This window comes from Pyxicephalus adspersus, chromosome 1, assembly GCF_032062135.1.
Source record: "Pyxicephalus adspersus chromosome 1, UCB_Pads_2.0, whole genome shotgun sequence".
Taxonomy (NCBI): Eukaryota; Metazoa; Chordata; class Amphibia; order Anura; family Pyxicephalidae; genus Pyxicephalus; species Pyxicephalus adspersus.
In genome coordinates this window covers 86,392,977-86,407,501 of record NC_092858.1, presented here as the reverse complement: position 1 = coordinate 86,407,501, position 14,525 = coordinate 86,392,977, and the positions used below count along the sequence as shown (strand labels likewise).

Here is a 14,525-nt window from a genome sequence, read left to right as displayed (position 1 = left end):
GACCCCCAGCCCTGTGTCCTCCGATACATGGGACCCCCAGCCCTGTGTCCTCCGATACATGGGACCCCCAGCCCTGTGTCCTCCGATACATGGGATCCCCAGCCCTGTGTCCTCCGATATTGGATGTTCATACTGAAATGAATAGCTCCCCCTTTATCCAGGGTTCTGTTCAACCCCAGGTGTCCTCCAGATGTTGCAAGGGGCTTCTTGAGCTGTGACTGCTTGCCCTTCCATCTAATAATGACAGCATTGAGCCAACCCCACATGTCAGAGCCAGCAGCATGACACTGATTATCAAAAGCAACATCACCCATCCTCAGCTGTCCTGTAACGGGATCCTCCAGAGCTTAAGCTGTGGCTGGTGACCTTCCATTTGATGATACCAGCATGGTTCAGGACCAAGGCCACTTGTCAGATCCAGGAGCATGATACTATGATCTTTTTAGCCTCCTGTAGGAGTGGCCACAGGCAGCAGCATCATTCTACTTCTGCTATTCTATACCAGGATTCTATTAAACCATAGGGTTCCTCCAAATATTTTGAGGGATTCCTTGAGATGAGGTGCATTGAAATTCCAGTAGAACCATTCTATACCAGGATTCTTTTGAATGCTAGGGTTCCTCTAAAGAATTTTAGTGATTCCTTGAGATGTGGCACATCCAAATTCTAGTAGAACCATTCTATACCAAGACTCTATTGAATGCTAGGGTTCCTCTAAAAGTTTTTAGTGGTTCCTGGAGATGTGGTTGATTAACCTTCCATCTGATGATGCCAGCATGGTTCGGGGCCAAGGCTACTTGGCAGATCCAGGAGCATGATACTATGATCTTTTTAACCTCCTGTAGGATAGGCCACAATCAGCATCACCAATCTAGTTCAACTATTTTATACCAGGATTCTGTTGAACTCCAGGGTTCCCCCAAAGGTTTTTAGGGATTCCTTGAAATGTGGTTGCATTTGGCCCTCTGGAGATTAGTGGCATTGACCCTGGATCAATGCAAGCATCAACAAATGCAGGGTCAATACCTTGCATTTACATGATCAGTGTTCAACCCAGAATTTTTTTAAGCCCGGTGGGAAGAAATTGTAGGCGGGTGGCAGCCCCTGTACTGTGACCCAACTTTACAATAACCACCCAAAAACAGCCGGGTGGTTACTGAAAAGTGCCGGGTGGTGCACCCAGCTAAAAGGGGCTGGGGAGAACGCCGGATGATGTTTGCATTGATCCAGGGCCAATGCCACTAGTCAGATCCAGTTGTGTGAAAGGTGGTGTGGTAATAATATTTTAAGCCACATACAAGAGTGGCATAAAGCAGAATCTAGTTAAATCTTTTTCTTTTGTTGAACCCCAGGGTTCCACCAGAGGCAATGTCACCAGACATCAATGATCTTTTTAGTCACCTGTAAGTGTGGCCAAAAGCAGCATCAGCCATCTAATTCAGCCATTCTCCACCGGCATCCTATTTAATGTTGGGTTTCACAAGAGGTTCAAAAAGGTTCCTTAAACTATGGCAGACTGACCTCCTATTTCTTGGTGCATGCAGAAATCTGGAGCCTTCACCACTTAGTAGATTTTACTAGCATAACACCAGTGATATTTTATTTAGCTGCCTGTAAGAGTGGCTTCAAACCACCACTGTATTATGAACACTGATGCCACTGAGTACAGATGTACATGTGGCATTTCTCTATTGACTCCCAATAGATTGGTCTAAGGACTTTTAAGGGTTCCTCTGGGGTAAAGAGATTGAGAAGGGGTGCTATTGTTTAAAAGCAGGTGTACTTTAAACATTTGGCACCGTGTGTATAGAAACCTTCACAGACAAAGCTGTTCTCTCTAATAATTGCAGGTAATATGTTGGCACTGCTATATTGATGTTGGATGATGTATCTGTTACAGAAAGCAGTGGAAGTGCCATAGCCACGTTAGGTGCTGAAGGTTTTAGGGTATTTCAAATACTGTAACACATTCTGTTAAGTGCCGGCTTTATGGGGTTATTCATATTTTTGCTTTCCTTTATTATCCAATCTGAAACTCAGTCTATTGGAAAACAATGGTAACAATATTCTTTTTTTTTTTTTTACAGCATGTGTTATTTACACCACACAGCTGCAAGTATTTTACAGTATTCTGTAAATGTTAGGACGATCAGTGTTCTGATCGTCCTAGTTTTGTAAATAGTTTTATAGATTGTTAATTTAAGCCACAGCCCCCTGCTGAGCAAGTATTGGTCAGTTTGTCCTTACACCTATAGTATTGAGATTATGAAGGTGCTATTGCCTATTTTGATTTTGAAGTTGCCAGTTGCACATCAAAAATCAGTACAAAATCAAGCTCCTACATGAGGACAATAACAAAAATATCCATTCAATATACCAGACAGCTAGAATTGTTTGGAAAAAATCAGCTATAGTAGCCTCTATAACTCCTTAGTACATTTTTTTTTCTGAGTTGACCCTGTATGTAAATGTAAAGTACAATTATTTATTGTATACTCCCCCCTCAGCTACAAAAACTCCACAGTTAAAAAAAAACTGAAAAGAAAAGCCTTGCCAGGCCCATATCCCAAATTAAAAGATTCTGCATGGTACTGAAGTGTCTTTTGATTTGGGGTACTTGACATCCCAGGATTGCACTAGAAGGATTATTTGTTATTGAGGAGAAGCCAGATGTTACGTCAGTATGTTTAACTTTTTTTCCCTTTGAGATTTTTTTTTAGTGCATTTCAATGTTATGGTACGGGGGTAGGCCATTATTAAAGGAACCTTGCGTTTGGGTGCTTTAAGCTGTTTTTTTCCTTGATTTTAAAATATACCCGTGGGTTAAGCACAAAGAAGGACCAGCAGTGTCTTTTGTGTGATTAGTGGAATAAAAATTAGATTGCAGAGCCACTTCAGCCTATTGCTATAGAAATAATGCTGACTTACCCTTTAGGGCTTTTTCTGCATAACTATTCTTGGTCACATGACTTATTTAAGCGCAGCAGTCTGCTTGAAGTGAAAGGACAGGAAAGAAAAGCTTCAAATTTGGACCCTCCATGACTAGGATTTAGAAAAGATCCCAGATTTCATTAAATTGGAATAAACTATCATTTAGAGCAACAAGCTCTAAATTAGTTTCACAGTTAACTTTCAGTAGCATTGAGTGAATATTTTGCTAAATGTGCTCACTTTCCTCACCCTGTTTTGTATGGTTTTGTGTGGACAAAACATCCAAATAGCATAAAACAAGGAATACTAACATTTTTAGCTCATTTGCGATAGGACTGTAAAGCTGATGCTGACCAGTGCCCAAAGTCAGAATAAGTGGCACGTTCACCCTGTTTTGGCATCATATAGCCAATAAATCCCATGCCCACACTGATATGCAGGAGTGAGGTTTTAATTTGCTAAGTGTTTGTGTGGTTACCACATACAGAATAGAATCTATGTGCTGATATTCAGTGGCTGTGTAATCATTCTCTCCTGCCGCTATCACATTTCCCATAACTGTGACAAAAGTGTCCGCCCGATCCCTGGCACACTTATTTCTTTTAATATATTAGGAATGAATCCCTTCTTGTAAGTTCAGTGTAAACAGTGTGAACTGAACATCTGTGTCTGAAATCTGACTGCTTCTAATATAATAAGTTTTGATTCTTTTCATAAAATATTTATCTTTTGTGACTCTTTTCATAAAATATTTATTTAGGTTTTGTTCTACACCATATAAAAATCATACCAGTAAGCCCCATTAGGGGATTAAATATGTCAGATGAAGATGTAGTGTCTCCATCACTTTGCTCAAGTAATGAGGAAATGGTTTTCCATTGTGTGACCTGACCTATTTGTAATATCTGGATTGTGGAGCAGATGAGGCCTTGAGTTTGGCAGCCATCAAGGGAGCAGAATTATGGGACTTGTAAACTTTTTTTTTCTTTGATATTTTTGATATCCATGATCTGAATATTTGTTCCAGGTCAGAAAATACTTAACTTAGTGGATTAGTATCACAGCCAGGCAACTGCAAGCTTTGGATTTTGGTTAGCATTTTAACCCCAATATTACTTTCATGACCAGTTTACTATAAGCACTTTTTTACAGCATATTTTTTTGGTGTGTCTGTATTTAGTAAAGGCATGTAGTTTAGTTTAATTGAGTGATCACACATGAAATTGGATTTCTGTCCACACAAGCTATAAAATGTTTTACATATCTTGTTTGCAATATTTCTGCCACCTTGTCACGTCATCACTGTGCTTCAAACCTGCTTAGGATAATAATATTTATTGCAAACCTGTGGCAGTCACTGGGCACAAATATCTGCAAGGCATTTGGCAAGAAGGTCACTAGCCTCTGCCAAGATCTCTGAGAATCACAGAGTGCAACGGGGCATATTAACTTTAGACTTATGTTGTTCTTTAATTTACAGCACATGCTTCTGGGGAAAACATGTCTAAGTGTTTTTTCATCTTGTACTTTATTTTACAGAAAACAGACTGGGAGGTGGCCATTAAAAGCATTAATAAAAAGAACCTGTCAAAATCCCAGATCCTGCTTGGAAAAGAAATAAAGATTTTAAAGGTATGTGTATTCCCTAATAAAATTGTTTCAAAGACAAATCGTGTTCAACCCAAAAAGTTTTTAAACCTGGGTGGTAAGAAATTGTAGGTGGGTAGCAGCCCCCGTTTTGCCACCCACCTCATGCGGGTGGTTACTGAAAAGTGCAAGGTGGTACACCTGGCTAAAAGGGGAGAACACTGCAAATATACTTATGTTAGGAGGGTAAACATTTGCTGAAAGTAAGATTGTGGCCGATGCATGTTCATGTAAACATGTGGTTGTAAACTGTACATGGGCTTTAATATATTCCTGGACTTCTCTGTAGCTGCAATCACTGTGGTTAAGTTCATACTTAAACTTTACAGTGGAATCACTGAAGTCTTCAAACTTACTTTAAGGCTAAATACGCATGTCAGATGATTCTCGTCTGATAGGAGCTGCAGGGCTGGTCAAAGGATGCCACAAAGGTAGCATGTGACACCTTTACTGTAAGAGGTTCTGTTATTACAGCCTTAGATTTATGAGAACCCATTAAGTGGTTTGATCCATTGTTGCCAACCAGACCTGAAATATCAGTTTATGTAGACAGCAGTGACTTGCTGTGTCCTGTACCAACATGAATAAATGTTTCAGGTTAGTTTAGCCTTTGCAAGAATTTTTTGGCACATTTATTGCCAATACTCAAGGAATACCATTGCTTTTTTTGTACTGTACTTTTGATATTGTTCTTTGTGTTTCTACTGAAGCTGGTAAAAAAAAAGCTTTGTATTAGGCCTCAATCACATTGCCATTGCACTCATTCATGTTAACAAAAGGGACTGTTTGGCAGGTACAGTATATTCAATGCCTGCTAAGCAGCCACTAAATAAAAAGTCTATTAAGCTGCAATGCTCCTAGAATATTTTGCTTTCACTAGTCAGCACTTTATTTTGACCCAAATGTTGCATGTAGTGTTCATGCTTAGCCAATTATTTGCCCCAAAACTCAAGATAACCAAGACTGAAAGTGGCTGAATCTACACAAGCACTGGATACTGGAAAAAAAAAAACACCCTCCTTGCGTCATATTTGCTAGCGTATGTAAAACTCACCGCACACTGTACAGTTGCTTAAAATTGCAACAAAAGTGTGACTGTAGATAAGTAAAATGCTGGCGTTACTATGCTTACCTCTAAATTATTGTACTGCTGTAATTTATTACTCCACTGTGATTATTAGTATTCCCTATCACTTGTGAACATGAATCATTATAATATAGTACAAGCTCTTTGAGCAAGAAATCTGCTCTCTCAGGCCAAATCTCATTGATAAACCTCTGGGTGCTTAAAATGCAAATTAATGCTACAAAGAGGATTATTCAGCTTTGATAAAACAGATGCCATGAAATACTCTGAAGGTAATCTCTTTTGTAATTAGTTAACCCCATTTTTGCTGCTTGAAAAAATTACGTGTTAATGGTTGTCAAAATCTTACACCTATGAGGATATAGTTATAATTATATTTTCCTTTATTTTTACTATTGTTGTACATTTGGTTGTAGTTGTATAATAAAGACAACACATCCTGTATGTTTTTTTTGTCTTTTACTACTTGTTTTTTTAAAATAAATAATTGGTTATTCAGAAAGTCAGCAAAGCAAGCCTACATGAACCTCTCATTAAAAGGTACCTTGAGTTGAATTTCAGGCAGGTATAAATTACATCAATGAATGCAGCTCTAATACTTCTGGTACTATTTAAATTTGCAGTTAGAGGCTGTGGTACCAGTAATGTTTTTTGTTCACTTTGAATATTTTTTCATGGTATATGTACTTTTCTTTCCAAGGGTCATGTGTTACCTTTTTTAGAATATAGGAGAGTAATACCAAGGTCAGAAAATCGAACCAATCCTTAGATGTGGTTGCAGGGCTCCACCTTCTCTTGGCTCTGTAGTCCCTAAAGATAGCTCAAAACAATAACAGTCAGCATAGGAAGAGAGCACAGGAAGTTAAAATCACAGCATTTCCTGGCAAGATCAACAGGTTATTTTTTTGCACTATACCAAAAGGGTCCATATAAGAGTTGTTCACTCCTAAGCTCATGTGCAATGTTCATGCATTTTTTGGTTGGTTGAGGTGCATAATGAATGGCACTACATTGGATCCATGGACATAGCATGTGCAATAACCGTACCAAGTGGTCTGAATGGGTCCTTAGGGTTAATTTACACTATTATGCTGCATTAGCCCTTGTACAATAATGAGTGTTGTGCTGTTAGGCAGCCCATTCAAACCAATTGGTTTCCTGAAAGCAACACATGTAATGCGTGCCATAAAGGTAACAAGTGTGCTTGCATGTGAATGGATCCTAAACCAAGATGTTCATCTTTGTTTTTTCTTGATGCATTTTTATTTGATTAGAAACACATCCAAACGTATCAGCATATGTGTTAATTTGTGCCATAATGCATGTAAATGTATCTTGATGCACTTTGATGTCTATTACTGTATGTGTTCACATTTGATTCAAAACACATTACATCACACAATAACACACATTCACCCATGTTTACATGCATTGATTACATATTTCTCTTGATTTTTTTGGAAGATATATCAAGAAAAAAACAAATAGGTGTAAATCCAGCCAAAATACATATTTGATAATATATATTTTACACCCAGATAATCTATTTAAAAATACTTTACACTTTGACTTATTTATGTAAACAAGGCCCAAGCCAAAATAAATTATGAGAATAAAGGCTATGGCTCTCAAGCTATAGTTACTATACAGCTTGAAACATATGGAAGGAATCTTGGCTCACTGCCAGCTGAGAGTTCACAGAGTTTATACAATCTAATAGTGAAGATTTCCAGGAAACCATTCACCATCGAAGAATTTCAATGCTAGCTGAATATAGCCCCTAAACAAATAACATACCACAACTAGGCACAGTTACAAGCAGTTGATGGACATATCCGTACTAATGGAAGAGATAAATGGAGATGTTATTTTCAGCATATAGACATTCTTTAAATCCGCCCATGCTGCATCTGTTTTTTTCAGTCATGTATATTAGGAATGTGACACATAATTTGTGTAGCTGGAGCTGAGATTTTGAGTGCTTGTGAATGATTCTTGCATGTGTTTGTGTATATATTGAGATGGTCTTGTGCAGTGTCTAAGACTATTGTTCAAAAATTAAATATTGCTGTTAAAGGAAACTTGTGTTTATCTGGGTTTTCCAGTACCAGCAACTGCACCAGGTAGTGAAAGCAGTCAACAAGTAACTGTCACTGCCAGACCACAATCGCCTTTCTCCATCTGTAGGAGTAAATATAGCCTATCAACTTCTATCAGCTGTAATTCCCATTTACCATTTGTTTTTGTCATAACAACTGCTTTTTCAGAATTCTGAAAAAAGGTGTAAATCCAGCCAATATTCATATTTTAATATATTGTTAACACCAAGCTAATCTATTTGAAAAGACTTTACATTTCATCCAATATATGTCAATATTCTCCAAGCTGAGCCAATAGAAAGTTAAAGAGTAAAGGTTGTGATTCTCAGTCTATAGTTAATATATGGCTTGTGAAGTCCTGGAACATGAGGAATCTTGGCTCACTGCCAGATGAGAGTTCACTGAGTTTTTACAATCTAGTAGTGAAAATTTCCAGGAAACCGTTCAAAGAACTTTCTAAGAATTTTAACAAAGGCTGACTATAGCCCTCATAAATAAACATACTAAAAGAGGCACAGCTATAGTTAATAGGCTGATAGGCATTCAAAGATTAAAGCTGTGGCTCTCGACAAAGAATGGAATAAGCAAAAACAGGGAGATATTTGTCTGAAGGTCCTCATATACAGTTTTGTCTCCAGCAAGAAGAGTGAACGGTGAAGAGTGAATCTGAGTAGTGCTGTAGGTGGTCTCGGCAGATATACAGTTTTAAGACTGTAGGGCCAGGAGAGAAAAGCCATAGGTAGTGCTCTTTTCTTTCATAACAAAATGTACATGTGTTTCTAGACATGCTGTTACAACATAGAAAATCTTGACATTTCAAATTCAGGTTCATTTTAGGTTGGTCATCAATGAAGCCTGTTCAGCTAATAAATTTCCATTTTGTAAATTGAAGTTGTGCTAAGTGTGCAGGAAGGTGTGGCAAGGTTTTGATTAAAGGTCTGCAAATGTTTCATTATATGTACCTACACTATGCAGTTCACATTCAATTTGAGCTAGCATGCTTCAGTGCATGTAAAAGCCACAATAATTAGTATTAGCTTTGCAGTAATGTTGCGCTTACGCTTTTTTGACATTTTCCATTAGTGTATATTGGTGGGCCATTAAATTGTGAGAACCACCATTTGGGCACAGATATAAATGTTTCCATGGCAGTAGGTTTCTGTTGTGTAAATTAAAAAACATACATTTTATTTATATTGGGACCATTTTATAGTATATGTCAAATTCTGTGTTCATTTTAAATGACAGCCTCTTGCCCTTGGTTTGTCACCTTTTGGTGGAAATACAAACTTCAGGCAGATGAAAAAAATTAACATAATTTCTTTTTTTTTAAGTAGAGAATAGTAAAGGGCTATAATCCTGGACATGCTAGACCCTAATATATGTAAGACACATGAAGTGAAGTCTCAAACTTTTATGCTGTTTTCAAACTTGCCAATGAAGATTATCAAGGATCTTTGTTTGTGCTCTACTGATTTTTTTTTTTGTTTCCATTACAGGAACTTCAACATGAAAACATTGTGGCTCTGTATGATGTACAGGTAAGACTGAAAATAAAAACACCAATATAAAAAGACTGTGGCTTCAAACGCATACAACTTTTGAACATGCACAAATGATGCAAGCATGCTGTTTTCATAGCAAGAATCAATAATGCAATATTTTTGCAAATAAGCCAAAAGGGAAACCAATGGTTAAATTGTTAGAGTTCTCCCTATGCAAACTGTACTTGTTGCTAAATTGACAACAATGGCCTGGGAACCGATCAGTTTTTGCATCACAATGCTAGTAAACCTGTCAAACACAAATGGACAGTGATTGAGATTGATCGGTGAAGTTAGGAAAGTTTTTTCACAGGTCGTGTCACAGGTTCACAAGCCAATTTTTGTCCCAATTTGCAGCAGTCTTGTCATCTGCCAAACCATGCAGATATTCTTACGACCCTCTCATGTACCTGACCCTTGTTAAAAAAAATCTAACTTGGGTAAAAAAAAATTTGGTAATTGTAGTAAATCTGTACATTACTTATACTAGGGAAAGTAACATGTTTGTTTTGTACTAGGTATGCTAATCTTCCTTAACTTGGCTCCCCCCATTTCTCTTATTTGCAGCAAATATGCCCCTAGATTCCTGGGCAAGTTTTGACCTTTTAAAAAAAAAACAAAAAAAAAAACAACTTACACAGAGCTCTCGCCATGCCCACAACTATTCTTGGGACTGACAACTGGCCACCCAAGAACAGGGGATGGTCCTGTGTGCACCATACCTGGAAGTACAGGGATCTGTGAAAGTGGGTTGAGGTAGCCAATTCATAGTCCTGCCCCCTTCCTCATTTTTTTTACTATTTTATACTATTTATTTTATTTAGCTTTCAATGGCAATATGGAGGGTGTACTGTATACTTTCCTGTGTCAGCCTTTCCCAACCCTACTAAGCTAAACTTTCAAAGCCCACCTCATCTGTTTACTTACCTCTGTTCTAGATTTGCAGGCTGTATCTGTGTTTCCATCCTCAGCACTCGCTGTGTCTGTGCACTGGGTCCCCATTGGCTTTAGTGTCCCCATGGTGGGTTAATGTAGACTAATATATGGGAGGGGGAAATTTCACCTTACTTGGTTTATTCAGGGATAGGTATTTCCAGGGGCAATGGGCAGCGAGTATGCTTTGCTTTTGTACAGGCAGTAATAGAAGCAGTAGTATCTCCCTTACATATAGAAAATAGCAGGTGCAAAATTTGGCTCAGAATATCATATTTTTTCTGTGAATCTGTGAACAATCCTTTTTAGTTTCTATTTTAGTAGGGAAACCTAAGTAGGAGAAAATTATGGCTTTTATAAAAGAAAAAAAAAATTGTAAAACCCAAATGCCTTCACATTAACAGTGTTGGCCGAGTCAGGAATGTCTTTTACTTAATGACTGATAGTGCTGTGAATTCCCTTGGGCTTTCTGAAGATTCAGCTCTGTGCATTGTGATCTGTTTTCAGGAAAAAGGAATGGCGTGTCCGGACGATCTTTTTGTAGGAGAAGCCATTAGTTGCATTAGCTGTCGTGTTTTGTGAGCTGGGTAAATAAATCTCCTAGCGTTATGTAAGTCAGGGACTTTACAAGCGGAATCCTGCTGCTAGGCTGTCACTTTCCACTCACTGTGACCTGAAAAGGACATATTTATAAAAAAAGAGGCTACAGAGGGAAAAAAGTAGGTCTGTTGCTGATCAGATCAATCAGATGCAGTTTTTAAGCTGTTTTAGAATTACAGTTGGAATGTTTTTGATATCAGACATCATTTCCTTTGCTTTGTAGAAATCACAGAAGCCGTCATTGTTAACAAGTTTGTCAATTTTCTGCTAAAAAGAAACTTCATATCTTCTTTGTTAGCACAAAATTAGCCTTTTGTTGTAATGTCCTAGAGTCACTAGTACCACTGTCTTGTCAATATAATTCTTCTTTCCCTGTATAAACTCTATAATAAATTTGCATTATTTATGTTTTCTTAGGGCATTTAGAGATCACTTCCTCAGTTTTATTGCCTGTTAATTGTAATGAACCTTTAGGCACACAGAGGTTTTTGAACTCTAGGCAGAGGATGAACGAGATGGTGAGAAATGGATCATAGGACAAGCATACTGGGAATTGTCAGCCTTTTGAGTGTAACCCCAATGGCACGTCATCATACATAGAGACATGGCTGTTGACCTGATAAAGAAACGGAGGCTGGCTGAGATACCTGCCATTTTTGTCATGTGAGCACCAGGACCCAAAACAATCCTCGCCTAATAGTGACAGGAGTACATACTTTTGATCATTCACTGGCCCTCACAATAGAATAAACATTTAGCCCAATTTATTGAAAAATTTGCTGTGCAATATATACCTGAATGACAAAGTATTCCAATTGCTCTTCAGCACCAAAAACGTCCCTTTAATCACAAGCAATGGTCAACATCAAAAGAAGATGTTTATAGGTCTTCTAATGCAACAAATCTCAGTAAGCAATGCAGTGTCAGAAATTACTAAATTGAATGTATAATAGAATCAGTTCTACATAACAATTTACTACGTTGACTGAGCATGATATTCCAACCCTGTGAGCTGGCTTAGGCTGCAGGCTTGTCAAAGACGATTAAACCAATATTTTTCGATCTAGCATCAACCCCTAATATTATGAAATGCAGTGTTGCCACCAGAAGTACAAGAACTTAGAATTTGGAAAGATGAATATTCTGTTATTTAGAAAATGATTTATTATAACTATGCTTACCTTCAAAGGTTAACATATGTTGTTGTAAATGACAGGAGAGTGGGTATCATGGGGTATTTCAGGAATAGATTTAGGTAGATGTCATAACTATTTTTTTTTCAAATGTTTTTATTAAGGTTTAACAGTGATAAACAGTAATACACACGTAATCATGTATACAGGATATTGCAAAAGAGAGTTTCAAGGCATAAACAACAGTGCAAGTACCATAACACAAACATAGGCACATATCGGTGAACAGTATTACATACAGAATACAATTTCAATAATCATAAACATACAGATGATAGTGCAATTACAAAATATATATAATAAAACGTGCAACCCAAACAGTAAAATCGTTAAATATAAGTGCTTACCTCAGCAGTGATTCAACTTCTATAGGAGGATCATGTTCCAGCTCCGTCATAACTATTTTTAATGCTATTGCAGATAAATAAGTGTTATTTCTGTGCTATGTGTTGGGAGCAACAAATACAGCTTAAATAATAATGTATAATACCTTGGTGTTTAAATGTTTACATCTCCATGCATCAGTTATCCTTTTTTATGAGCTTTTAGCTTTAGTGGCTTCTAACTGACCTTAAAAGTGTTTCATGTGATGGACTGAAATAGTATATGTACACTTCCAAGTTACTTAACAGTCTTGTGCATCCAGTGTTTAATGAGGGTCAGTAGGTGCATCTGGCACAATGCCAGACTGGTGCATGTCATGAGGCTTCTCATAGGATCAGCGTCTTATTTTCAGACCAATGACTAGGTAGTGATCCTTTAGAGAATAACTACTGTGTTTCTAAAATACACAGTTAACCTATCAAGATGATTTGTTCAGTAGGTCAATTGGTGCATCTGGGATCAAATCTATTTTTTATTTCTTTACTAGGCTGTCTGTTATTTTCTGGGCCAATCAATCACAACCTAAAAATTGGTCTCTTACAACAAATAGAGGATCACTTCATATCCAAATATTTGATTGGATTGGCAACCTCCAATCAAATTGGAGCCCAGAAGAGAAACTACGTCCTTGTGTACTCCAGTTTACATAGCTATATGCTTCAGATATACAGCTAAAAATCTGTATGCAATGGAGTACCTAGGCACTCCTATAGACCAGGAAGTTCACTGTTATTTTCAGGAAGATGGAAGGTAATGCTTAGGTACAATTCACGCTTTTAGATGTTTCCTATAACACAGCAGAGCCTCACTTTTCAAGTTCAGATCCACTTTAAGAGGTTGTATTTGTGAGTGCTATATTACCCCTGAAGGAAGTCAGTGTTTTTCCAAGGAGGAGGGGGTTTAGGGTTAGGCAAACAAAGTTAAAGCATCAAAAGGGACTTACTTTTATTTTATAGCTGGGAAAGTGTACCACGCTGAAATTGCATTGTGGAAAGTGATTCTTAGGCATAGGCAAGTTTTGCAGCTGTGTATTATTGTGCATCCATTTTTCATGCCTCCAGAATAGGAGAGTAAGAGTATCCTCATGTATTTGTGCTTGATCAGCATTTGTATTAGCCTGCATTAGAATTATATCTATCATAATATGTTAGGCTATGTACAGACGTTGGATTTCTTTTGCTGTGTTTCCAGTGGCAGTTAGGAGGATAAGCAAGTGCCCCCCTCCTGTGCTGTCCTCTATGAGAAAAGTACATTGGTCATCCCTTGTTTTTTTTTTGTTGCAATGCAACATCTTTGAAAAATCAAAGTCAGTGATTCAGAAAACTTTTTAAAACTTTTTTTTTTCCTTTTTAGAGTGTTTTTAAACAAGTATCAACATCAGTCAGGCATCTAACATTTTGAAAATGGGAACTTAGCATAGGTACTTTTTTTGCAAGAAATGGTGTAAGATATCACTTTTTATCCAAGGGCCTTTTGTTCAAAAGTCTATTTCATGTTAAAATGAGAATGATCGTTTATTTTGTGTCAGTAAACAGTTGTTCCTAACTTCCTAATGGCCAAAAATTTGCTTCTTTGTACAAAGCAGTGGACCAAGCTCATAGGATTTGAGGCTTTGCAGGTACATGGCTTTGAAGTAGTGAATGCAAACATGCTAAGGTACAATATAAGTGTCCCTGCTACAAAGTAAGATTTACTCTTTCAGCATATAAATTGTACCATTTAGTAGAATTATTATTTTTTTCATTAGTGCACTGCAGCTACCTTCCTCGTAGGGACCATTGACTACTCTGACCTATTACCTCTCTGCTGGGATTAATAAACACACAGACTTCAGTTTACATGGGATCCCAATCTCATTTCAGTGCATTACTGATTGCTGATGTCTGAGTCTAGTCTCAAGTACTGTACAGACATCCAATAGTCATCAGATGATTGTCGTTGGAACATTTTTTTTGATTGTTTCTAGTGACAGGTGAATGAACAAATGCTGTACACATAGCGCCGTTCTGTTCTATGTGCATGGCTCAGTAGTTGATGGTCACATATCTCTATCATTGGGAACAAGGCCATTCGTGAAGTACTTTTGGAATTAATTGAATGATTAAAT

General features: G+C 37.5%; 1 protein-coding gene across 1 annotated transcript in view; it reads left to right on the top strand.

The window, feature by feature from the left end:
• The window catches only part of ULK2 (unc-51 like autophagy activating kinase 2), a 64,973-nt gene that overhangs the window by 2,184 nt on the left and 48,264 nt on the right, over positions 1–14,525 (top strand). Inside the window, 2 exon segments of the mRNA XM_072417050.1 lie at positions 4,471–4,563; positions 9,264–9,305. Of these exon segments, the coding sequence (XP_072273151.1) occupies positions 4,471–4,563; positions 9,264–9,305 (135 nt within the window).